Source organism: Oxyura jamaicensis, chromosome 4 (assembly GCF_011077185.1).
Source record: "Oxyura jamaicensis isolate SHBP4307 breed ruddy duck chromosome 4, BPBGC_Ojam_1.0, whole genome shotgun sequence".
NCBI lineage: Eukaryota > Metazoa > Chordata > Aves > Anseriformes > Anatidae > Oxyura > Oxyura jamaicensis.
In genome coordinates this window covers 85,226,341-85,251,042 of record NC_048896.1, presented here as the reverse complement: position 1 = coordinate 85,251,042, position 24,702 = coordinate 85,226,341, and the positions used below count along the sequence as shown (strand labels likewise).

Sequence of the window (24,702 nt, the reverse complement as noted above, 5' to 3'; positions counted from 1 at the left end):
TTTCTTTCTTTCTTTCTTTCTTTCTTTCTTTCTTTCTTTCTTTCTTTTTTCCTGATCATTACATTCATTAGTGAAACAAACAAACAAGAAAGAAGAAGAAAGGATGCTTTTTCAAATTGGGCAGTAAGGGACTTTTCAGCATATCTAGTAAAGCTGGGAATAGAATATACTGGTTGAGCAATCTTCTGGTCAATCTGTGAAGAGTATTGTTTTGTATTGTTGTCGTCTATGTATTTATACTGATATATGACTATGACTATATACTGACTATGTATTTATACTGATATAAGCACAGCATGTAACTAAAGTAGGTAACAAAGGTAGGAGGAGTAAGTAGCAGCACACTACAAAACTTTGAAAATGAAGTGAAAGGGAAGAAGAAATGAAAAAGTGTGACAGCAAAAAGAAAAATTTGGGGAGAATGAGTAAACAGAAGAGATAAAGCTGGAAATGGCAGAAGATATCAAAGGTTATCAAAGTGATGAAGAATATATAGATATATTTGTATGATTTATGGAATTTTTACTTTTAGCTATTCTTTCTTGCTACTTCATAATTAAAGAATTTTCTGTTCCATGTGAAAACATTTAACGATTACAAATAATGTTTTACCTCTATCTGTAAATGCTATGTTATGAAACGATCATTGTTTCTCTACTTGGTAAGGGATTGCTGTGTTAAACATTTTTTTTATGGTTCTCTGTAAACAAATTGAACAATATGAGCCTTTCTTCAGGTTGTGTTAGTACCTGCCATACAGACACTTCTGAGATAAGGTATATTCACATATCGCTTCTAAAAGCCAGCAAATATTTCAAGAAAAGACAAGTAGTAGGAAGGGTGCTACCTTGACCTGACATCTTAATAATGCTAAAAGGGTTTGAGCAGTTGTAACCTCCAGATAAGAAGTGTCTGCATTTGGTGAAATAAGAAATAACAGTCATTCTTAACTGATGGCAAAATTTCTACTTTTTGCAATCAGGGCAAGTTTTCTCCATAGATGGGAAAAAATATTTTGTGGTAAATTAACGTATGTGGGTAAAAATAGGGTATAAACAAATCTTATTAAGATTTGTTTAAACTTCAGTTAAGAATGTCAGATCTGTTCACTCATTGTTAGTATCATTGTTTCTCACAACCCTTTGTTATTCATCAGTAATTGTATTTTTCATCATAAAGGAATCTACCAAAAGCAATAATGATCTGTTACCGAATGCCAGGATGATTGAAAACAGAAAAAAAAAAAAAAAAAATAGCTGAATATTGAAATGAATCTCTTACAATTGGAGAGAGCAAAACTAACCTATTGGTTATCTGATTCAGGATGTTCTGCAGGGTGTCATGCTGTTTGCTCTGAGCGAATGACACAATACCATGACACGTTCCAGTAGCAACATGAATTGGTTTGACATTACAACCATAGAGGAAAAATATTGCAAACAAATAATCTTGTTACCCCAGGATGCAGTGCTCCTGTAATGTCTCTGATAGTATCCAAAGGCTGTCCCTGTAGCCTAGGAATGCCCCAGACCATTCACTTCCGAAAGGAAGAGGGGAGAGCAAGTTGTATATAAAATCATTTTGCATTTTCAAAATTATCAATTGGATTAAGTACATTTTTTGCAAGTTTTTGATATGCCTGTAGATTTTTAGCTAAATATAATATGTCATTTTTAAGTGGTAAAAGTTAAATTAAATGAAATGTCTCCCAATTTCTTCTATTTCACGTCTCTTCTCCTGCCATAGGAAACAAGGACTTCCTCTGAGAGTATTATTTCTGTACCTGCCTCAAGTACATCAGGTTCACCAAGCCGTGTGATCTATGTAAGTATTTTACTGTGAAATGCATTCCGTGTGATGGGGAAAAAAGCCCATGCTTCCTCCTGCAGCTTAACATGTATGTAAAGTTAATGTCTCCAAACCACTACAGTTGGTGATTCCTCAAAAATGGAATTTACTTACTCGTGTTTAAAATGTTGGAATACTGGATTTACCATAACAGACTTCTGGCAGTCTCTTATTTTTTGTGGTGTATTTACAGCACTTACATTACCACTAGAACTGTTTTGTACCACAGCTAGCAAAATACCACAATGCTTTCTAAAAAGAAAAGTTCAAGTAAACAGTACAGCCCACAGGTAGATTACAAGCTTACATTTGAACACTACTTGTCTAAATCAAGCCTTTGAGCCTGATTGCTTATGAAAACACTTGTGTATGATTGCAGGACTCAGGCCTCAACAAATTCCAGTCTCTAACCTCAGAAGACCTTTGATGTGTTTCTGGTCTAATAAGTGCTAGCTCTGGAAAGCTCAGAGAGTTTAAAATAACTGCACAAATACGATAAAAGCTTATGCTGAGTATTTTTTCTGTACCAGGTGTACCTTAGTTGTAATAATTGCTGTAGATATTGTTCATGAGCGAAGTCTCAAGGCTACCACTTGGTAAGCAATAGGTGAAAAAAATAAAATAAATCCAGAATTGTGGCATCTGTATAAACATCTCTGTGAGGTCTTCAGTATTCTCAGGACTATTCTTTGGGCTGTCAAAGATTTCTTTGTTCTCAGACAGGTAAGTCATTGTCACTGAATAGTACCAGAGGGAACTGCTCGAGATGCAATTGACTGTCAAAGAGGTTGTTATACTAAACTTAAGGACTTTTATTTACTGCACTGAGACAAGTGAAACAGTGTCTTGAAGCTAACTTGTCTTATTTCTTCAAACATAAATAATTTTGAAAGCAATATACCCTTTATATGAGCTACTAGTGTAGGAATTGCCCCTTATCTAAAAGGCCATCAGTGCTTCTGAGTTCTCCTTCCAGTAAAACTCCATGCTTTTGCATACCGGGGTATATTCCCACTTTAAAAATGTCATTGCCATGACTGCAATGAAGGCAGTTCATTGTGGTACAAGACTATTATCACATAAACATTTTATTTGGCCAGATGGTCTCTATCTCTCCAGCCATGTGCTGCTTCATCGCTTTTATAAATCATAAACATTCTTCTAAGATTTATGTATTTCTAATGTCATTTTTTCTATTAGATGGTATTGTTTTTCTTGGTGTTTGTGATTATCACTTCAAATATTCTTCATAGGCTGTTAACAGTCAAGGAGAAACCTCCATTTTCTTTTTCTGTTTTTTTTCAAAGGATATCATTAAGTTAACACACAACTCTAATGCTTGTAACTGTAATATACTTTTTTAGCGGCATCTGGGGCTGTGAAAGAATAAACTTCTCATCCAATTATGAGCCAACTACGAAAAAGAGATTTCCCAGAGGTGTGCAAGTTCTTGCTGTATCTGTCTCATATATGACTGCTTAATTGTAAGAAGGCTGTGAGATCAATTAAATCCTATTTCAGCTTTTATGAACAGAAAAGTAAGAAGAATCAAAAACATGTTTTTGGACTTCTATATTATCCAAATGATCCTTTGGCTATCTTTTGCATCTGTTTTTATTACAGGACTGTTATGACATACAGACATGCTCAAAATTTGTCTTGGGTGCTTTCATGATTACTTTAGCCAAATCTAAATACAAGCTGCCACAGAAAGGAAGGTCCCTCTTACACATGGTCCTGTTCTTCTCCAGCCCTGTCTTCCTGTCTCCTCTTTGGTGCTAGTTGGTACACAGAGGTATGATCAGTCAGATCTGAGACTATCTTCAGCTACCAAATAACCCAGGAAATGCTTTTTTTTGTTGTTATTATTATTAGAAAATAGCCAATGAAAAAGACACAGCTGTCTACCATGTTTCTAATGCTAATGGAGATGAGGGAAGGCAGAGCAGAGTGCAAAGCACATGCAGGACAGGCACTTTCAGCAATAATATGCATTTGTGTAATTAAAACAATTACTGAAACTGTACCTTAACAGCTGTTGAACTCTTTGAAGGACTGTGAGAAAAGAGCATTTTGAGATACAGTTAAAACTTAGGAACCATGATTTTTTGGTACTTATTCTTTCAAAAGTGTCAAGTCTGACCAACATGATTGTTCTGAACCATCTCATGGGTGATGTGCTTCTGGGTCATGGTTTACTGGTCAGCTAGGGAAAGATTAAGAAAGCATTTTTTAAGTAAACCTGAACATGGTTCATGCAGACCATTTACTAAAGCTGTATATCTTTTTTTTTTTTTTTTCTTTTCTTGATGATAGACTGTGGTGTCTTCTTGCACTGAGAAGGCATAGACTAATGCCATTTGAAGTTAACAGTCATCTTTTCATTAATTTCAGTGATGGCTGGGCTATATCCAGACTGAAATTTATTCCAGTGCAGACATTCCTTCAGTCACTGCATACCACTTAAAAATCAATAAATTTCTAAGTCATGCCATTAAAGAGGGCTTGAAAGAAGTCTTTATTTACACTTAGCTAAATTCTAAGGAGATTTAGGAGCTTTATCCTCATAAAGATATATCTAATCAGAAGGTTTAATTTAGGTTACAAAGATGTACATTCTTATACTGGGAATATAAATCACATTATATTTTCACACAGAAACATATTTGCTATTATGCAATTGTAGAAGTACATAGTCCAAATGAAAAAAGATACTCTAAACTTAAAACATGTTTTTAACAGAATACAAAATTAGATTACTGAAGAAATGGCTTAAAGCCTTTTAGCTGTAATTTGAGTCATCTCTAGAATATTTAAATTCCACTCAATTATTTGAATGTACATAAAAATAAAATAGAAAATGTAGGCTGAATGCTTGTAGAATTGAGTGTTTAGAAAGCAACTGTATCTCTAAGGCATTATTTCATCCAAATTTGCCTACATTTGAATATTTAGTATGACAGAAATTTTGTAAGTAGCTAAGTTTTACTCTCGATATTTTGGAAGTTTTGTGGGAGGATCCAACATTACACTTCTATACAGAGAGATAGGGGCTAAAATTACTGTAATTCCATATTCCCAATTTTGAACTTCTTTGTTTTCTCTAGAATAATCTGCACAATGTGGATACCTTTAAAAAGAAATTATCACAGCCTGCTTGGTCTTCCTTGTAAGCTAAATTCTGCCCAAAATTTTCTTGGAACAGACCTGCCAGGCAGGATTCTGATCTTTGAATGACCTGTCCCTGAATCAGGGGTTGCCACTGGCTTGTCAGCAGAGAAGGATTTATTTTCACTAAGGGGCTGTTTCAGTAGTCTTTAGCTTCTTGAAGTAAATGCAAGAAAAGTGATATCTGTAGATCACTGTCATCTTTAAGAATCGGATATTTCATTAAAACACATTTTGTCATTAGTTTTGAAGATGAGAGTATGTGTTGAGTATGGTGGCTTCATTCCACCTTCTTAGTTAAGAAGAATCTTCCTCCTTTCCATGTTGCTTATGTTTGTACAATTCATACATTGTTTTAGGAAAAGGGATAAATGAAATTTGTCATGCCAAACTTCTCCTGTATTATTAATCTAAAAGAAAACTTCCCTGAAATATCTGATTTCTTATCTCATACTAAGAAAAGAGATAATCATTGCACACATACATCTTGGATACTTTCATATCTTTTGTGTTCGGAAAGAATTATTACAGTTTTACAGCTGATTGTACTGAGAACAGTGAGTTCTAGGAGAAAAGTGAGATTCAGTCATCATTTTGCTGCCAGCAAAGAGCTTATTGTTTTGTAAAGCCTGAGGTAGGATCTAGACTATTTTGCTGCCCATTTCTCCCCTCAGTGTGGCCAATTTGTCATTGTATCTACAAGCTTAGTACATACATGCTGGATACAGCTTTGCTGCAAGTTACCATTATCCTAAGGTAATCTGTGAAAATGTGGCTTTTGATAATCATGCTTTTGGAACAAGGATAGCAAGAGGAGAATGGAGAGTGAAACAGCTGGGAAAGAACAAGCTTTTTTCCTCTGTTGGTTGTGTGAGGCTCCTGAAAGGATTTGAACTTTACTTAAGTGGCATCTGTGATCTTCCAACTAATCCACCACAGTGCAAATCTGTCATCTGCTGGTTTGTAACCTGTAATTAAGAACTACTTAGAAATAGTTAGGAAAGGAGGTGAAGTTGTGGGATACCGCTGAGTGGAAAAAATTAAAGACCTGACTAATGTTTGTCAGCATCTGGAGAGTATATGTTGGAAATACACATTTGATTATTCACTACTGCTTGTGGTAGGGGAACCCTGCGCACCAAAACCACTTTAAAATGAAGGGTGTTTTGCCTTGAAATACTTCAATATCTGTCCCACATGTCTCTTTGTGCAGCTAAACAGTAGGCAGGGTATAACCAAGGGAACTGGAATGGTGCCATGCTACTCCTATTAGTTAAATGTGAGTGAAAAAGAAAAGGAGAAAGCACCAGTATATAATAAGAAAGCAACAGTAATATTTAGCATTGTGTAGTAAATATAAGATACTTAAATTTGCACAAATAAAAAGATAGCCTATTATTATGCTGATGACTTTTCTATCTATATATATCTATATATATCTGTCTTTTTCTGATTGTATCCTGATCATATTCTTTCTTATTCTCATTGCTTTCTTTCCTCCTTTTCTTAGGCAAAGCTTGGAGATGAAATTCTTGACTACAGGGATTTGGCTGCTCTTCCTAAAAATAAAGCCATCTATAATATTGACCGCCCAGATATGATCTCCTATTCTCCATATATCAGTTACTCTTCAGATGACAGGCATAGTTACGGGGAGGTACTGAAACATGGGTATTTTTTTAATATGAATTTGAAATTTAATGTGCATCATTAAAAGTTGCTGAACACTAAAATATGCAGAATTTAAAAATACATATCTTTTATAACTTCAATTAATTGAGTCACGTCATCACCCACGAGGCATTTTAGCCTTCTAAAAATACAAGTGAGGCTTTCATTTCACTTTTTAGTTCATGGAAATTAAAGAATTGCTTTCTGTGATCATTTTTTAAACAGATGACATGTAATTAAAATATGTTTTCCTATGAGAGAAGTTCTACATGCATGTGGTAGGAAACGAGCCATTGCTAATTATAATGCAAAAATCAGAAGCAAAGCCAAATGTCTTTCATGACTTTTTTTTTTTAAGTGTACTATGTTATTTTGATAGCATAACAATGGTATCACTTTGCTATGCACAAATTTCTTTCAACTGTCCCTTACTAAAATTCATCCTCATGTCACACATGCATTTCAACCTATTCATATGCAGAGCTAATGTTGAACAAGTTGTGGTAATGAAATCTAATTTAACATAATCTTATTATTTTTTTTTTTTTTTGTGAAGCATATTTGTATTTAACTGCTATCATACAAGTTTTCTTTTCTTCCCTAATCATATCTTATTTTTGTTTCAATTTCTAATTTTATAATTTTAGATGCTTTTTGCAAATTAAACCTCTTAGATATACTAGGTATGTTAGTAAGTTCTATTCTGTCTAGAATTGAAGTCTTTTTTCTCTGTAAGTGTGAATGGATGCATAGAAATAAATACTAGAAATAATAGAAGTACTATTTATAATAGCCCCAGTCTTGCTATCACCATTGCCTTTTATGCTTAATCAGCACCACTGAAGTCTCCAGTGCTACTCTCAGGTAAAGTGCAGTACATATTAGTTCTTCCAAATCTTCCCCGTACAATGCTGAACCACAGTAGCTCCATTATAAGGAGTGCTAATACAATTAAGGTTATATCTGGTAAAGAGTTTAAATGGTATTTAATAGTTTCTGAATTCATAAAACTGAAAGCTGCTGCCTCACCCTGAACCTATGCACTTCCTTTCTGCGTCAAAATTTGTGGGTGCTGATAATGTTTGTGTCCTTCCTCAACTGCCCATTCACATCTGACCTTTCAGAGGTGACATCTAGATTTGACAGAGGTTCATATGCTCTGCAACTTTCTGTCCAACTCCTCTCAAGACTCAGTCATTGCACATGCTTCAAGGAGATGGTAATAAAACCATCTCACCTCCCAAAAATATATGCTGCTGCTGGAGGGAGTTTCTCCCATCCACTTTCAGCAGATCCTTGGACACTTGCTGCAGTTTCACTCCTTTGCCAGAGTAGGTGTCTGTGTGGCTGAGCTAGGTACAAAGTTTTGTCTGGACCCCTGGTGTGATCTGACCCCATGGCTGTCACTCAAAGTCTGGAGATGCCCAGATGGGACAGCCACTCGGGTGCAGTAGAACTGCCTGGTTTGGTGGAAACACAGTTTTGGCTGGGATCCAGCAGCTGCAAACTTTGTAAACCTCAACACATCAACACTGCAATTTTAGGAGCGCGATAGAAGGCAATTGCAGCTGAGAAAAAAAAAAAAGGGGGGGGGGGGGGTATTGCTGCCTTTAGTGTATAGCTCAGTAGTTATCCAGCTATAGGAAAAGTTTATTGGGACAGCTGGAGTCATTGCCCTTTTCAGAAGATAAATACCTTTGTAGATGATAAAAATGACCACATCATAAAAGAGGGCCTTTTCCCTTGGGGCAGTAGGAGATACGTTGGTTCACTTGGCACCAGCGGCCCAGAACCTGCCTACGAAACAGCTGTTTTCTTGCTTGCTTCCAAAGACCCAAGTGAGGCTCAGGAGTTCATGTCCCCTTCAGCCATGGCTGCTAGAAGATATATTTGAGCAAGCTTTAAGCTAGATATATTACTTACCAATAACAATTAAGATACCAGTCTTAACACAGACTTTCCAGCCAGTATTCTGCCTTCACTCATGGACATGCTTTAAAGCATGCACTGAGTTTCATGTTGCATTTGTTCTTCCCCCCGTATTTGCAGCACTAGATTAAAGCTTGCTTAGGTAGGTCTATGTTGATGTAGCTATTTGTGTTAGTAAGACCTCAGTGATATCTTAAAAAAGAAGAAATAGGATCTGGTTTCTAGATGCCTAGACAAGGAAGAGCATATGGGGCTGTGCTCTCAATCCAACATGCACATTTTCACGATGCTCGAAATATTTTTACATCCTTGATTTTAGTATGGTAAAAAAAAATATCCTGATTTTCCAACTTCAACGTCCTGGCTGTATGTACCGCTCCAGTTGTGCTCAGATAATCAAGCTTAAAACCCACTAATTTTGAAAGGAAAATGACTGAACAGTAAATTATTGAATGACATGATGTTTAATTAAAAATAAAATAGTGCAGGTATTTTTGTTTCCTGTAAAGCAGTGAGATCTGAGTAACAAAATTATAATCCAGATTTTGGTAGTGCTTCAGGCAGCTGCTTTAAGTGTGAGTATTCTATTAACAGTACTCTGTGGTACGGGGCTGGCCTCACCAGTCCATAGGATTTTGTAGTAATGAAATCAAAAACAGTTGTATATGAAAGGGTTTATAACTTATTCCTTTTTACCTTGCTTAAAAACAAAGAAAACAAAAAATTATTCTAATTTACCCGACAGTTATTTTTCTTAACTATATCACGTGTTATACATGGATATTGATGTTTTAAGAGTAGTTCTTCTCACAAGTAACATCATGCATGAATTTGTATCACTAATTTGTTGTGTGTTGCTGTTTGCAGTCACCTCAGTTGCTCTCTCCAACACCTACTGAGGTAATCCCCAGTGCCTTTGTTCTCCTGTTCTGACCCATTTTGTGATGCATAAACCAGGTCATACTGATAACCAGCAGCATTTGAAATGTGGGGTTTGCCTCCTGCCTCTGTAGTGCATGGGGTTTTATAATTTGTTTTTAACAGTGTTACTTGTGTTGAATATGTGCTCTGCTTCTGGATTGTCATCTGTATTCATCTATCTCCACTGTCATCCATGTTTCAGCTTTCCAAAATAAAGGTTGTATTGTGGTCACTTCTACAAGCTCTACTGAATAAATTTCATTGGGAAACAGGATTTATTTTAACATTTAAAGCTGCCAGCATGAGCTGACATGAATTAATGCTTGGTACAGCTTTCTCTTTTATTTAGTTTTATTTTTATTTTTTATTCCACAGCCAGTTAAACTATTTATACTATTTGTACACATATACTGTTGAATCGTGCACATAGCTTAACTTCTAAGCGTATCTTGATGTACATTAATGATAAAAGCCTGTCACAGTTTCAAGAAGTATCACCTTAATACAGGCAGCAAAAGCATTTCACATAACTTCCCAGATATCAACTCAAATATCACAGGCCTGGCTCATTTCTCCATTATTCCATTTTTATGTAAAGAGAACTGTGTTGCAGAATTTTGGTAGTAGAGAAGAATTGGAAATTTCCATTAAAGATTATAATTCACCAACTGTCACTATGAACAGAGAATTTAACCAATCAAAATGTAATTTATTTGATACATTAATAATAAAAACATGTTTTATTTAATACTGGTTTTCATGAACTTGATTGACTGTTTGTTACAGAGACCAAAAGTATGCAAAAGGTAAGGTCTGAAATAATCAATATGAACTCTTGGTGTTGTGGAAGATTATAGTAATTTCCTTTCAATTAGCTATCAGTTAGCTGGTTGTCATGCTGTTAAATTCTAGAAGTGGCACTAGTATGGAGGTCAGTGCTGCTGTTACCTATGTCATATGAGTTATCCCAGGTTATCCAGCTTTACTGTTTCCTGTCTTTCTCTAAAGAGTCTGTGATCAGGTGCTTAGGCATCATTATCTGCAATCTTGTCACCAGTTTTTTTGAAGAGGGCTTATCAGGAAAAAAAAAAAAAATGTTCACTGTGCCATACAATCAGAACTTCAAAGAACAATAGATAACACTCATTTGGTATTAAAATATCATCCCAAGACTTTCCAGAGATGTGGCTATACTGCAATGTGACTCTTTTTGACGGGGTTAGAATGACTATTAAATAACATAGCCACATAGATAGAGAAACATTTCAAACTGAGCAGGGAGGAGTTGGTGGCAAAATGCCTGTATAATGCTGCATGCTTGGGAAGGTGCCAGTTGTTGTTCTCCCTTCCTTGGATAATTTCTGACTTTGAAATGGATATTTAAGCAATAATGCTATTTACTAGTATGCAAAACTGATCTTCGATATTTTTGAAAATGCAGTCACTGAGTCTCTGGGGTGACGTGGAAGGACACTTCAACCAGAGGAGAGCAAGTTGTGACTGAGATGAAATTGTACATCCCCAGTGTCAAGGATAGTCCCAGAGCAGCCAAATTGGAAACTGCAGGCAGGAAGAATCTAAAGATGAATGAATAGATATAATTTAGCTGTCCTGATAAGAATCTGGAAGATGATGATGGGGCCAACTAGGACCTTTTGTGTGTTTAACTGATGAATGATGGGAATTACAGATGCCTGAAGGTATCCCAGGATTCATGATAAGTGGCTAACACCTGCTATGGGATAGCATGCTCTTCACTCACTCCTACTGGAATAGGAGGGGGGTTTTGGAATTTTTTGGAATAACATTTTCCATAAAGGAGCATCTTTAGGTTACATTGATTTGCTCTAATCTGAAGTTAACTGAAGCCATTTCTCACTTGTCTTAAATAAGAAAATTGAATTTGCTTTTGTAGCTAGTTGACAGAAAGTAATTTCCTTATCTAATTCATTACTTAATGTTTTTACTGTTAAGAAGACACTGGGCAAATTATAATTTAACTATCTACAGAAAGTGAGGGGCTTTGCATGGGTGTACATGGTTTTAAGTAGTTGAAGTCAAGGCTTTTTTTGGGAAATAGGTTATATATTGTACAATTTTGCAGTGTTAATTCTAATGCTATTTATAGGAGTATTTATTATAGGTTACCTAGCTAATAATGACCATGTTTTGCTTGTAGTACGGTGTGCTGGGACAATTTATACAGCAGACACAGTAGTTTCTGTGATGTAGTAAAGCCAACGAGTGCTGATACTGTGTTGTCTGTGACCCTTATACTGTACAGCCATCTGCATGGGTACAAAGTGACCATAGTACTATCATGCTAACCTGATCTCATCTTCCACCGACCCATATATGTTAAACCTTTACATAAGGTGGAAGAGACTGGCGAATTATACTACCCTAAAACAGTACTTCTACAGTGTTATGTTCTTGTCAAATGATACTGTCATTTTAAATTCATGTATTTGTTGCCTTTCCTGTGAACACGACCATTCTGTGAAACCTGGCAGTTCCACAGCTCCTTTGATCATACTGCAGTTGAGGTGCTTACAGCTGAAAGCCACCTTGTTTCATTGGGATTGCATGGAGCATTACAACAGCATCAAGTTCCATCTACACAGCACAGAAACATGTGAAATGGCATATTCTGCCTGCTTTGGAAGTGATTTATCTTCCCTAATGACATATTTCCTCTCTTCCTCTCAGGGTGACCAAGATGACAGATCTTTCAAACAGTACAGGACATCAAGTCCTAGCTCTGCCGGCTCACTGGGTTATGGTCGCTACACTCCAACGTCCCATTCTCCTCAGCATTACAGCAGACCAGGTAATTGAGAATCAGCCTTTTTATTTATTTTTTTTTCTATTTTTTTTTTTTTTCCCTACTTTTAGATTTTTCCCCTACTTTATCTCGTGTTGTAGGCATGGTAGACTCCAGTAGACAGGTTTTTTAGGTGGAGGCATAGTTCATTATAGTATTTTGTTTATCATGAACAGATTGTCCCATGGAGAGGAAGGAGAAAATTCTCCAGGTATAAACAACTAAGAAAAAGAAAACAGGCATCTAGAAAGCTTGATTTTATGTATCTATAAACAGAAGATATAGCAGACTTAACCCTGGTCCCATCCTTCCTCAGATTCAATCCACAGCTCTTTCATGGTTCAGCACAGTGCCAGCGAATGTGCACAAAGCCAAGAGGGTGCTCAGGTGATACTGTGTCCCTTCTGTGCTGCGGGTTTATGGTCCATGGTGGCTCTCCTCACCATAGTGCAAGAGCTAGAGGAGCAACTAGAGGCACTAATACCTAGTTTTCGAAGTCCAGATTGCTTTAGATGAGAAACTTTCAGCAATGTTTATTGATGTTCTTGTGTACAAAGAGGAGGGATCACCCTCTTGATCTTTGCATGGATGCCCCATACAAAGGCCCAATCCTAAATGGACATTGTGCAGAATTTTATCCTTAGAATAATCAACCAAAGTGCTCAAAATTCATTCTAATATTTCTCCATTTCATCCTCTGAACTGAAAACACAGAAATTCAGAAAATTTCTATTGTTTTCTCAGTGTCTACCAATTTCATTGGGGATACATTATAAACTAGTTTAGAAAAAAAAAATGGAATTATTAATCTTTCCAATGGAAATAAAAATTGTATGGGTAACAGAAACTGGAATTATTTGTACTATGTAAAGTCTTTGGTAAAGTGAAGATGAGGTTGAGGATCAAAGATCTATTAGAGACAGGGAGGATTAGTCTGTGCTGAAGGTCTGGCAGCTGTGTCATACCTAAGCTTAGCTGCACACTATTAAAGGAAGGAGCAAAGATGAAAGAAATTTGAAATTAATTCTAATGTCATACAGCTTCACTGAAAATTTAGTCATCATAATTGCTATTTTTAATAGTTGTCTATTTGTCCTCCAAATACGTTATCAGGAGATTGTTACAACAAAGCAAATAAAGAAAGTGACTTCTAATAATATTTTTCTAAGTATTTAATTACATGTCTGACTTTCAGAGCTGAAACAACTCCAGGACGTTTCTTCAAGTGCTTAAATTAGCCATGCACTTGAGTGTCCTGGTACATTGTGGACTAAATCCTACCAATATGCACTGACAGCAGTGAGAACTGGACCCACTTGTAAAACAGTTCTCATCACAGACAAGACTCTCCCCATTTCATTTCATTAGACCCATTATAAGCATATATCATTCCCCCTTGCAGCTTTTTTAATATGCAGAATTTCCCTGAGTGCAGCTATGCTTTTTCTGGTTCCTTTTCTGGAATATTTTCTGATGCATTACATTATCAAGGTTTTATACAATAACTCTGTTGAAATCCTTTGTCCATGGCCAGCCACATAGTATGGCCACTGTGATGTTTTTATACATAACCAGAGAAAGATTAAATCTTACATATAAAGTATATCTTTTTGAAGCATCAGGAGGAAAATGTTCCTGAAAAAAAAAAAAAAAAAAAAAAAAAGGATGGCATTGTTGTAATTTGTGGCTTTCAGTAAGTGAACTAAATAGTTTATTTTCACTTACTCTCTGTTGCCCCCAGCTGGTACTCAGAGTCTTGGTACCAGTAGCTGCATCTCCCTGCCCCAACACCCAAGCCCTACATCTACATTCAGACATCATTACATCCCTTTCTTCAAAGGTAAGGTCCAGGAATGCAAAACCGTGCTGTGATACTGTAGACTTATTCAGATGTGTTTCACTTTTTTTTGTCTGTGCAAGCATGGCTTCCAATTGGATAAAAATTTGTCTTAATTTTTTGCAAGTGCTTTCTTGACGTATTGTGTAGTTTTAAGAAATGAGTGGGTATGAGTTGTTTTATTTATTTATTTATTTATTTTAAGTTAGTGTTAAGTGTTTTTTGAAGGAATTAGATTTTATGATGAAAATGAGAGACTGAGATAATTTTAAATCCTGTTTGTTCTAAGGTACAATGCTTATGTTTGCCCTATTTTGGTGTTGCTAAATAAGTATTATAACAAGCTTATATGTTGGATCCAACATCAGACAATCAGTTATTTAACCTTCTAACTTTCATTTAGAGATTATTATTATTTGCAGCATTACCAGAAATCTTTCCAGATAAGCTGGTTAAATCAATATAGTTGCACTGATTAGCAAATAATCTGTGCCATGTATTTTGAAACAGAGTAATAGAGACTAGTCTCCTTGCCATTACATTTTTTTTGCATTGGATATTAACTGTTAAAGTCAGGAGACAGTAATGAGGAATACCTGCAAGCCTTTCAGGGAAATGCTGTTCTTTTACCTAGCTACTTAAACATAAGAAAGAGAAGACGTTCAATTACCATGTGTCTTCCCCTGATTCTGTCCTCTCCAGGAACAACATGAGTGTGGAGGAGAGTTGAATGGCAACCATTTTCAGTGCCTGTTCCCCAGCTCTTATGTACCATTTTATTTAGTAAAGCAAAACTATTCTCCTTGTCATTGTAACCTTTACAGAAAAGGAAGTGACCCTCTGCAGGAACCAGATTTACAAATAGGTCTGACATACAAACTCAAATTAATTGCAGATGCTCATTGCCTTTGGGAAAAAATAACTAATGCATTTTGATTAGTCTCTAATGTATCCAGAAACAGTTCTGCTCAAAGTCAGATGAATTTCACCAGCACAAATAGGAACAGAGTCAGACTTAAGTGCTGCAAATATGATCCTTAATAGAAAATTCTGGAAGAAAAAGCTGATGAGATTAAACCAATTGTTATTTTAAAGTCTACATCCAATGCTTATTCCCCCACCCACAAACACACACCCCCATCTGCACTTCTTGGAAGGCTGACACCCACCTGTAGCACTGCCTGAATAATTTTTTTCTATGTCCTCGAAATTTGGACAATACTATCCAACCTGATGCACTGAGTAAGAAAACAGTGTGCTGCATTGCCTGCTTTCACTGTACAGAAAGCTCTTATTCAAAAGCTTGCAGTTGCTTAGCAGCAGTCTTGCTAAAATGAGTTTCTTTTCAATGATACCTGCTGTTGCTCAGAGCAGCGGGAATTGCTGATGTTTGGAGGAAGAAATCCTCAAGTGGCAGCAGTTTTTGACCATACATTTATTAGTAGAGTGATCAAAATTATAATATTTTTCAATTCTGCAACACTTTTTATCAAGAAGCTAAAATATCTTGCAAGCAGTAATTTATAATGCCTCACAGCGCTCCTACGAGGCAGGCAAGCATGTTTATAATTCTTCTTTATAGGTATTTCTCAACCCTGCAGAGGTTGTATAGATTATCCACTGCTTTACACCGAGTTAATGTCTCAGCCTGAAAGGAGTCAGAAAATTTGCCCTAGCCTCTTCAAGTTCTCTGAATTCTTTTCTCTAAGTTGAAGACTGCATTTTTTTCCTTATCTGGAGAAGTCTTTTCAGAGTGTTAAAGTACTATTTTTTTCTCTTCAGAGTGGTTAGAGTGGGAAGAATAGAGTTGTAGGACTCTGTGCTTTCTATCCAGACCAAGGTTATTGCTGCCATTTCCGCTTTTAAAAAGTGAAATCAAACTAATTTAAATAAATAAATAAATAAACTTTGATTATCCAAAAATAATACACTGGTTAATTATAATAGAACTAATCTTTGTAAGACTAGCTTTCCACAATCATGATAAAAATATTTCTTTAAACTTCTGGCTCACTGAATTTTTACTACCCTAAGAAAAAATAAAACCTGCCAAAATATTCTTTTTGATTTAACTGAGTTTGTATCATGTTCTTCCCAAAAGCTGCATGCTTCATCATTTTTCCAACAGAAATAAGATAACTGAGTTTCTCTTCTTTCTTCAGTACACTTCCTGTAGAAGTAGTCTAGCTTCCATGAAGAGTAATAAGATTACCTGCTCTTTATCATGCAGATACATTGCTTGTGGTGTTTTTTTTTTTTCCCCTTTTAAGAATTTTTGTCTTCAAAATATCTTCAAGATAAATTCTGTAACAGTCTTGCATGAAGAAAGAGTCATAGTTCATGCCCTTGAGAATCATAGTATGTGATCTCCAGAGTACCTACGCTTCGTATAAATCTTCCTCTTGAGTTGATGGAGTCAGTGAGTGTGGAGTCAGTGAACATAAAGTCAATGCTTAAGCCCCAGTGAAAAAATGCTTACTTGAAAGACGGTGGAAATCATCTTGCCTTTCTAGTGTAGGAACACAGCTTCCAAAGCCTATTTATTTGGCTTTGAAAACTTGGAGAGAGTTCGTAATTAGACTTCAAAAAACTTCGTCTAATTTAATGCACCATGTCCCAACAGACAGTGAAGGATCCAGTTTCAGGAATAATCTTTGACATCTTTATTTGGCCAGTGATATCTGCTTGTTGTTCAAACCCATGTCAGGAAACTTAGACAACACTTAATGTAACATGTTATCAAATTTCTCATCCTACCAGATAAGATAAAAGCCAACAAGGAAGGAGGTATAAGCAGTATTGCACTTTTCCTGACAGTCCCTTAAGCTCTATGAAAAGGGGAGCATGGTTTGAGCTCTGGTCAGTTGTCTACAAAAACACACAAGGTTAAAAGAGCAGCCTATCCTCTCCGCAGACAAAAGACACAAGGGTTTTGTGGTAGATGCTGAAGTTCAAAGTCAACTTTTCCAGATTCTTTCCAAGTTAAACAAAATCCAGGGAATAGTTTGTGATTCTGGTTTTTCACTCTACAGAGTGACCAGATCAGATCACATCCTGCAGCTGCTTGTGGCAGAAGACAAAACCAAGAGTTTGAAAAATTGCTCTGTCCAGTAGTTTTATTTTCTCAGGGACCTTATTTGAAGTTCTTCAGTGTGTACCAGGCAAACCTTGAAAGAGACAAATTCTTGGCAGAGGCTTATTTTAGAGACTTATTATAGGCTAGAATAAAAGAGTGTCTGGAGTTTCAATGTGTGAACTTTCTACATATATCTTCACTTTGCTTTATGATTAAATACTTATTTTCATATGCATAATGTGAAATGCAACTATTCTTTTGTGTTTGTCCAAATCAGTGGCATAATTTAAATATAAATCAACTTGTATGAGTAAGCTGCTATAAGAACCTTATCCCCCATTCCATCCATAATTCTTTCCTTTCAAGCAAATTAGAAGTGATAGCTCTGCACCTTGCAGGTGATGCTTACATAGAGACGTTTGCAGATTTGTTATTTTCTGGTACTTGTTCTTGCTTCCTGTTTTCTTGCAAGTTTAGTCGTCCTAATTAATGCTTCCTTCTGGCTCCCTGAATATGCTACTGACACCCTATCCTTGAAGAATGACTGTATGGGTGTATAATGCCAGCACCCAGGGGTCACTGGGGCTCACTGAAGTGGTTTTTCATGTAGGTTATATATGAATATGTTTTTAATAACATGCTAATTTTTAAGTAAATGAGGAATAAATACACTGTGAAAATCACTTGAAAACTTTCATTTTCTTTTTAAATTAATAAATTCCAATAGTAACATCACTTGGGGATGAATGACATTAGAAGATTTTTAAGGTTGTTGGAGTTGTCAGGAAATTTACTTAAGTAAGTAGCTACCACTACTCTTTGCTTTCAAATTTGGAGTGAAATTGAGGCTTCTTCTGCTTAGTAGGGACGGACAAGCATTTCAGCAACCAGCAGCAAAGAAAGAAGGAATTAATAAATACACAGTGAAAACCTGTCACCACTGCTTTTCTTCCAAGAGCAAAGTGGGAATCAAGAAACTGAATAACCGTCTGGTTCCTTGTCTGAAGACAACTTGACTACAAACTGATTGTGGTGTAACAGATTTTTAGTAATTCTGTAATTCTCCCCTTACTGTTTGGAAAGACCATAGGCCATCACCACCCACAGCTGTAATTTCAATTTCTCATCTGTTCTGATTATATTTTCATAGAATCATGGAATTGTTCAGGTTGGAAGGGACCTTAAAGACCATCTGGTTCCAACCCCCCTGCCATGTACAGAGGTGCTACCCACTGGCCCAGGTTGCCCAAAGCCCCATCCAGCCTGGCCTGAATACCTCCAAGGATGGGGCATTCAGACCTTCTCTGGGCAACCTGTTTGACTGTTTCACCAGTCTCTGAATCAAAAAGCCCCAGCTTTCTCAGCCTTTCTTCATAGGAGAGTTGCTCCAGCCTTCTGATCAAATTCATGGCCTTACTCAAACAGGAAATCACTGTTCTTGAGTGTGCAGTGTTAACAGCCAAATAGTTTTCAATTTTAATTTTTCACCAAATGTGAAAATAACACACAAAATTTAGAATGGATAACTTAGTGTATCATCGTGATTTCATCTGGCCTGCTTCTGCTCCTGTTGAACTCAGTAACACTACCCTATTGATTTAAGTGGTGCATGTCCAGGCCATGTTTGGTTACAGACCATTGATCATACATCCACTGCTAGTCAACAGAGATCTGGCAAGGGTTCACTGGATATGCCCTCCATGGGCATAGCCTAGATAGTTATGGCAATACAGTGGTTTTATGGTTATAAAACTTCCACTCCCTGAAGGCAGAATGCAGTTATAGATCTAGCGCTCTGAACCGCTGCATTTCCTTTCCCCAACAAATCTTGCTATAATTTCATTATTACTATCCATTAAATTTGTGCTCCATCCGCACTAAAATAATAACAGCAAATTAACAGCCCTTTTATGTTAGAATAAATGTCATGTTTGGCTTCCAGTAGCTTAAAAGTAATGTAAATTAATTGGATTTTACAAGTCCCAAAAAAGTAGAGCTTTACTTTTTTGTTTGCCAAGCTGTGCTATAATGCCATAGAGTGTGCTTCGGGGAAATAAACTAAATGGAAATGAATGGTACTTAACGAGTATTTGACAAAACAAGTGGAAAAATGGATACCAATCAATGTTATATATGTCTTCAAATTTTGTCAAGTGACTATGGCATTATAGATCTATGACTTGATAATCCAACTTTGCATAAATATAAAATGCTGTGGCATGTTATTTGTGGGGAATGTTTGTGATTTAGGAAAAATTTCAGCATCTAGTTTTGTCACTCATATATGCAGGAGCATTTGACTTAACTATAACATCTCTTTTTTGGTCTAGTCCTGCTATTAGATATTTTGAACAGTACTGAATAATTTCATTACTAGTTTTAAGGGCAGGCTATGAGCCATAGCATTAAACTTTTCAAAATCTTGATTGATAGGTTATTCACTTAACTATGCAAAATATACTACAAGACTGTGGATGTGCTCATCCTTTTATTTTGTTCATTATGGTGTTTTTAAAAGAGGAGCGTTAGTTTCAAAGAGATGATGCAAGATTGCAATTTAATCTGATATTATCTATCAGATATTAGTTGTTGATGAGGTGTTTGTTGATTGAGCCAATTCACTCTGCTGAAAATTGTTTCCCAGTTCTTTAAAACTGTTGGATTAACAAGTCATTCTGAACAAGCTTTTATGCTTGAAATACTCTACTTTGCCTTCCATTTTTTTCTTTTATCTGCTTTCTTTGCTCTTCCCCTTGGAGGCAGTGAAAGTGGTCGGAGCACTCCAAGCTTATCCATGTACTCAGACAGCAAATCTTCATCTTCTGTCTATCAGCAGGCTCCTAGACATTTCCATATTCCAGGTAGGCATTCACTGCTTAGTGTTTGATCTTCAATTGCTGACACGTGTTTATTCTCTCCTAAATGTTTTTTGTTTGTTTGTTTTCCCATTAATTTTTGAATTTAGAGCTTCAAAAGAAGAAAACTACTGAGTAAAAATCTGTAAACTGTCTCAGAAATAATGGAGTTAGTACTGTGTTCTTAGGTATAAAAAATTACATTAGATGATGGCAAATGTTATTAAGCCTAGCTGCAAAGGTTTTTTGTTTTACTTTTTTTTTATTTATCCATTCACTTTCTGAACTAGAGAGTCACATAAATACAGACTTTGAAAACTGGTGAAAGACTTTGGGCCCCCATTAAGCTCACAAAGGCTGCGTCTTTGCATACATACTATGCTGTTTTCTAGCTCACATTCAGTTACAAGCATACTACATTTATATTCACACTACTTAGCTTTTGACTGCTAAACACATTGACTGCTAAGCTCAATGGTATACTTTGTTTAATTATGTTTAGCTTCTGGGATTAGTGTTTCTATGAACACATTGTAATTAGGAATTGTATTTGCTCAGGTATGTAGGTCTAAGTAACGTCTGACATCTCTACAAAATGATATGTGGACTGTGGCTTTGGGGGCTTTCCAGAAATTCCTGAAAGGCCAGGTCAACTATACAACTCAATGTTATACAAATGTATATAACAACTATAGAATTTCATATTCGAATATTAGGCATTTCAAGTATAAACATCTATATCTGACCATGTATGCTGTCTTTTTAATTAATGGAGAAATAGTCCCTTTTCAAGTTTGACTGTTTTATAGTAGTCTGTTCTACCATTATATGAATTTTATTTTAAATAGTGACAAGTATATGCAGTTGTCTATATTAATTGGTAGTGCAGTACTCAAGGTATCTGAAAGAATTTTGAGGGACTTAAGAGTGGATCATGCTATTTAGGTAGGCGTAGGCACTGTTTTAAGTAAAGTTGATGGGTAAGGCTGCATTCTCTTGTAATGAGCACTTAATGACAAACCAATGAAGTAATCAGTAGTTTTTGCTCAAGTGTTTGCATTTTAGTGTTGTTGAGAGGAGACAAGTGCAGCATAGTCTCAACTGCTTGCTTACTCTTTTATTCTTTCCTTTCTCTTTCCTCTTCCTCAGACACTGGCGTAAAAGATAACATCTATAGGAAACCTCCTATCTACAAACAGCATGGTACAGTCTGCTTTTCTCTATTGCAAAAAGATATTTTGACTTGTCTTGGTAATTTAGACTAGATATTAAAAGCAGTTTTCTTATTTATGGGATATAATATATAATATATAAATATAGGAAGTTGCTTTCCTGTTTTCACACCATTCCATGGAATATCCAGTTTTGGTAAATAACTCTTCTATATTGCTGGAGGAAAAAAAAATGTTTATTATTAACTGCTGTATATTATAGAATCATAGAATATCCTGAGCTGGAATTGGCCCACGGGGTTCATTGAGTCTAACACCTAAATGAAATACCTACTGCTCATCTGCAAGTTCTTCAACCTGTATAATATAAGAATCTAATTTAATCATGCCATGGCAGTTAGGAACAAATTCAGTATTTGATAAGATTGGCAAGATATGATTGGAAACCTTTTGATAGACACAGCAACAAGGTTGCTGTCTGAGTTTCCAAACCATGGAAAGAAATATATGATGCTTTACACCACTGAGGATCTGCATTGATACTCTAGTAATTATTAAAAATATATAAATAAGTAATAGGATTATAAGGTCTGCATTCTTCCATTATTATTTTTATTGTATATTTCACTAATTACCATCACTGTAATTTCTTTGTGTCAGTGCCTACTTGTGTTCTCAGTGATGTTTGACAATTATCTTTGTTCATAATACAGCTTTAGTAATTTAGAATTAATTTTTCTAAACTAAATTCCATCATTAATCTTTGGAAGCAAATATGTAGGGATTATGCTGTGATAGGATGCCTGAGAAGTGCAGAAGTACATTTCTGTTTAAAAGAATCATGAGTGGGGTGCTACTGTACTCAAAAGGCAAAAATAAAAATGAAATGCATGATATGAATCTGCCCTAAACCAAAAGCCATGATTTATCGCCCTGCTTGGGAAGATGTAAGAGTAGATGAAATAGATGTTCATCACAGAGTGAGCAGTACCTAAGGCACTTTGGGGATGAAAGCAATACAGATAGCTATGTCACTCTTCATGGCTAGGACAGGTCTCTGTTGGAGCAACTTCTCCCATCTTACTAACTCCTGAAACACTTTCTGCACAGAGATGACTTCCCACTTTGCATACAAGAGTGAGAAAACCACGCATATTTGTTCTCACATACTTTAATTGATAGTTGATAGCTTTCCATGACTGAAAGGTTAGGAAACTGCAGATTTATCTCTGTTTTCATGATCGGAATAAGGATCATACGTTTTAAATATTTTCCCATTGTGGTAACAGAGGGCTTTAGCTGATTTTAAAATGCTCAATAAGCATAGTCAAAAGAATTACAGTTTTATGTAGTTAAAATTTTTATACTACCTTTCATAGAAATTTTGGTTAAACTTCTAGTTTGTATCCAATACAGTATTAGTAGAAACAAAATTGACAAATGATATGTTCCAGCTGGGTGAAACGCCCTGTGTACATTCAGTGTAACTGAAGTGTTTCATGCTCAAGTAACTGCACGTTCAAATCATTAATATTTAGATAACCTCTGTGGTTGTTCTGGTTTTGAGTGAAGTCAAACTTGCTGATGTTTCAGTCCACTTTATATAGACTTTTTCTGCTCACATTATCCTAGTCTTGGTCAAACCAATGCTACCTCCAAGGGAAAAAGATTAAATCTTCTTGACTTAGCGCTTGATTTAGTGTTATCTACAAAATTTACAGGCTGCCCAAGCTGTCCAATTCTTTCTCCTCTTTAGATGCACAAATTATTAGTGTTAAGTACTTAACCTGAGCAAACACGCTACTCAGAAAGGAAAAAGTTTTAAATATTAAAAATATTTATTTTATATAAATATATAAATTTATATAAATATATAAAAATATTAAAATATTACAGTAGTGTTTGGAAGGAGTGAATGCAAAGTTACAAAATAAGTGTCAGAACTTAATCTGATGTAAATCAACGTGGCTTCAGCAATTTAAACAACCTCTGAACTGGCTGACTGGCCGACCTCAGAGGGTAGTGATCCACAGCGCAGAGTCCGGCTGGAGACCTGTGACTAGCGGTGTTCCCCTGGGGCTGGTGCTGGGTCCGGTCTTGTTCAACATCTTCATTGATGACCTTGATGAGGGAATAGTGTCTGCCCTGCAAGTACACTGACACAAAGCTGGGAGGAGTGGCTGACATGCCAGAAGGCTGTGCTGCCATTCAGTGAGACCTGGACTGGCTGGAGAGATGGGCAGGAAGAAACCAAATGAGATTTAATAACAGCAAGTGTAGAAGCCTGCACCTGGGAAGGAACAACCGGATGTTTCAGTACAGGCTGGGGGATGACCTGCTGGAGAGGAGCTCTGAGGAGAAGGACCTGGGGGTCCTGGTGGACAACAGGTTGACCATGAGCCAGCAGTCTGCCTCATGGCCAAGAGGGTCAATGGGATCCTGGCGTGCATTAAAAGGAGTGTGGCCAGGAGGTCAAGGGAGGTGATCCTCCCCCTCTACTCTGCCCTGGTCAGGCCTCACCTGGAGTACTGTGTCCAGTTCTGGGCTCCCCAGTACAAAAAAGACAGGGATCTTCTGGAAAGAGTCCATTGGAGGGCCACAAAGATGATATGGGGCCTTTCCCTGTGAGGAAAGGCTGAGAGACCTGGGTCTGTTCTGCCTTGAGAAGACTGAGAGGGAGGGGATCTTGTTAATGTTTATAAATACCTGAGATGTGGGAGACAGAGGGATTTGGCCAACCTCTTTTCAGTGGTTTGTGGGGACAGGACAAGGGGCAATGGCCCCTTCCTATATTCTGGCTGTGCCATTTAGTTTTACTGATACTTTTGGTTTGCAAATAAGATTATACAAATCTATACAAAGCAGCTTTTTTTTTTTTTTTTTTTTTTTTTTTTGGACAGGGCTTTTTTATCAGTTTTCAGTCAGTTGGATACGCAGTTGAAGTCTGGATTTTGTCAATTTTGCACTGCTGTATGTTCACTAACTTCAATGGAGTTGTTCCTAGTAATCACTGGAGTAGGTGGAAAGTGAAATTATCGAGTCAGCAATCTCTGTACATTAAGAAGGATCTATATTTTAAACTTTATTTTATATACTATAGATATTCAAAGTGTGTGGATTGCAGATGTGTTGAAAGTATGTGCTAGTTGTGTTTCTGCTGAGGAGCAAAATGTAATTCACTCAAATATATATATATATATATATATATACACCTTTTGTTCTGGAAGAACTTCCAGCTGAAGTTCAGCAGCATAAATCTTTCTGCTAAAGCATGAATGCATGAGCAACTGATGATTCAGCTCCTCAAGCTAAAGGGACACTGAACTAATGCTGAAAGGGAGCCAGAGAACATTCCTTCGCTGAAGAGACCAAGTTTGAACAAACAAGCACAAAAATGTTCT

At 36.4% G+C, this 24,702-nt stretch overlaps 1 protein-coding gene and 1 long non-coding RNA gene across 17 annotated transcripts in view; one reads left to right on the top strand and one right to left on the bottom strand.

Moving 5' to 3' along the window:
- Window positions 1-24,702, top strand: part of ABLIM2 (actin binding LIM protein family member 2) — a 141,397-nt gene that overhangs the window by 89,012 nt on the left and 27,683 nt on the right. For 5 of the 16 annotated variants that reach the window (XM_035324445.1, XM_035324442.1, XM_035324446.1 and 2 more), the window contains 7 exons: window positions 1,747-1,824; window positions 6,527-6,673; window positions 9,484-9,516; window positions 12,247-12,367; window positions 14,103-14,201; window positions 20,034-20,135; window positions 21,279-21,332. In XM_035324445.1, the coding sequence (XP_035180336.1) occupies window positions 1,747-1,824; window positions 6,527-6,673; window positions 9,484-9,516; window positions 12,247-12,367; window positions 14,103-14,201; window positions 20,034-20,135; window positions 21,279-21,332 (634 nt within the window). The remainder of the gene's footprint in view (window positions 1-1,746; window positions 1,825-6,526; window positions 6,674-9,483; window positions 9,517-12,246; window positions 12,368-14,102; window positions 14,202-20,033; window positions 20,136-21,278; window positions 21,333-24,702) is intronic. The other 11 variants (XM_035324449.1, XM_035324457.1, XM_035324448.1 and 8 more) reach the window with 10 other exon arrangements.
- LOC118165975 lies at window positions 5,101-23,858 on the bottom strand. The gene is made up of 3 exons (XR_004750297.1): window positions 23,696-23,858; window positions 18,464-18,466; window positions 5,101-5,114 (listed from the first exon to the last, which is right to left on the bottom strand). It is a non-coding gene; the product is annotated as an uncharacterized LOC118165975 (long non-coding RNA).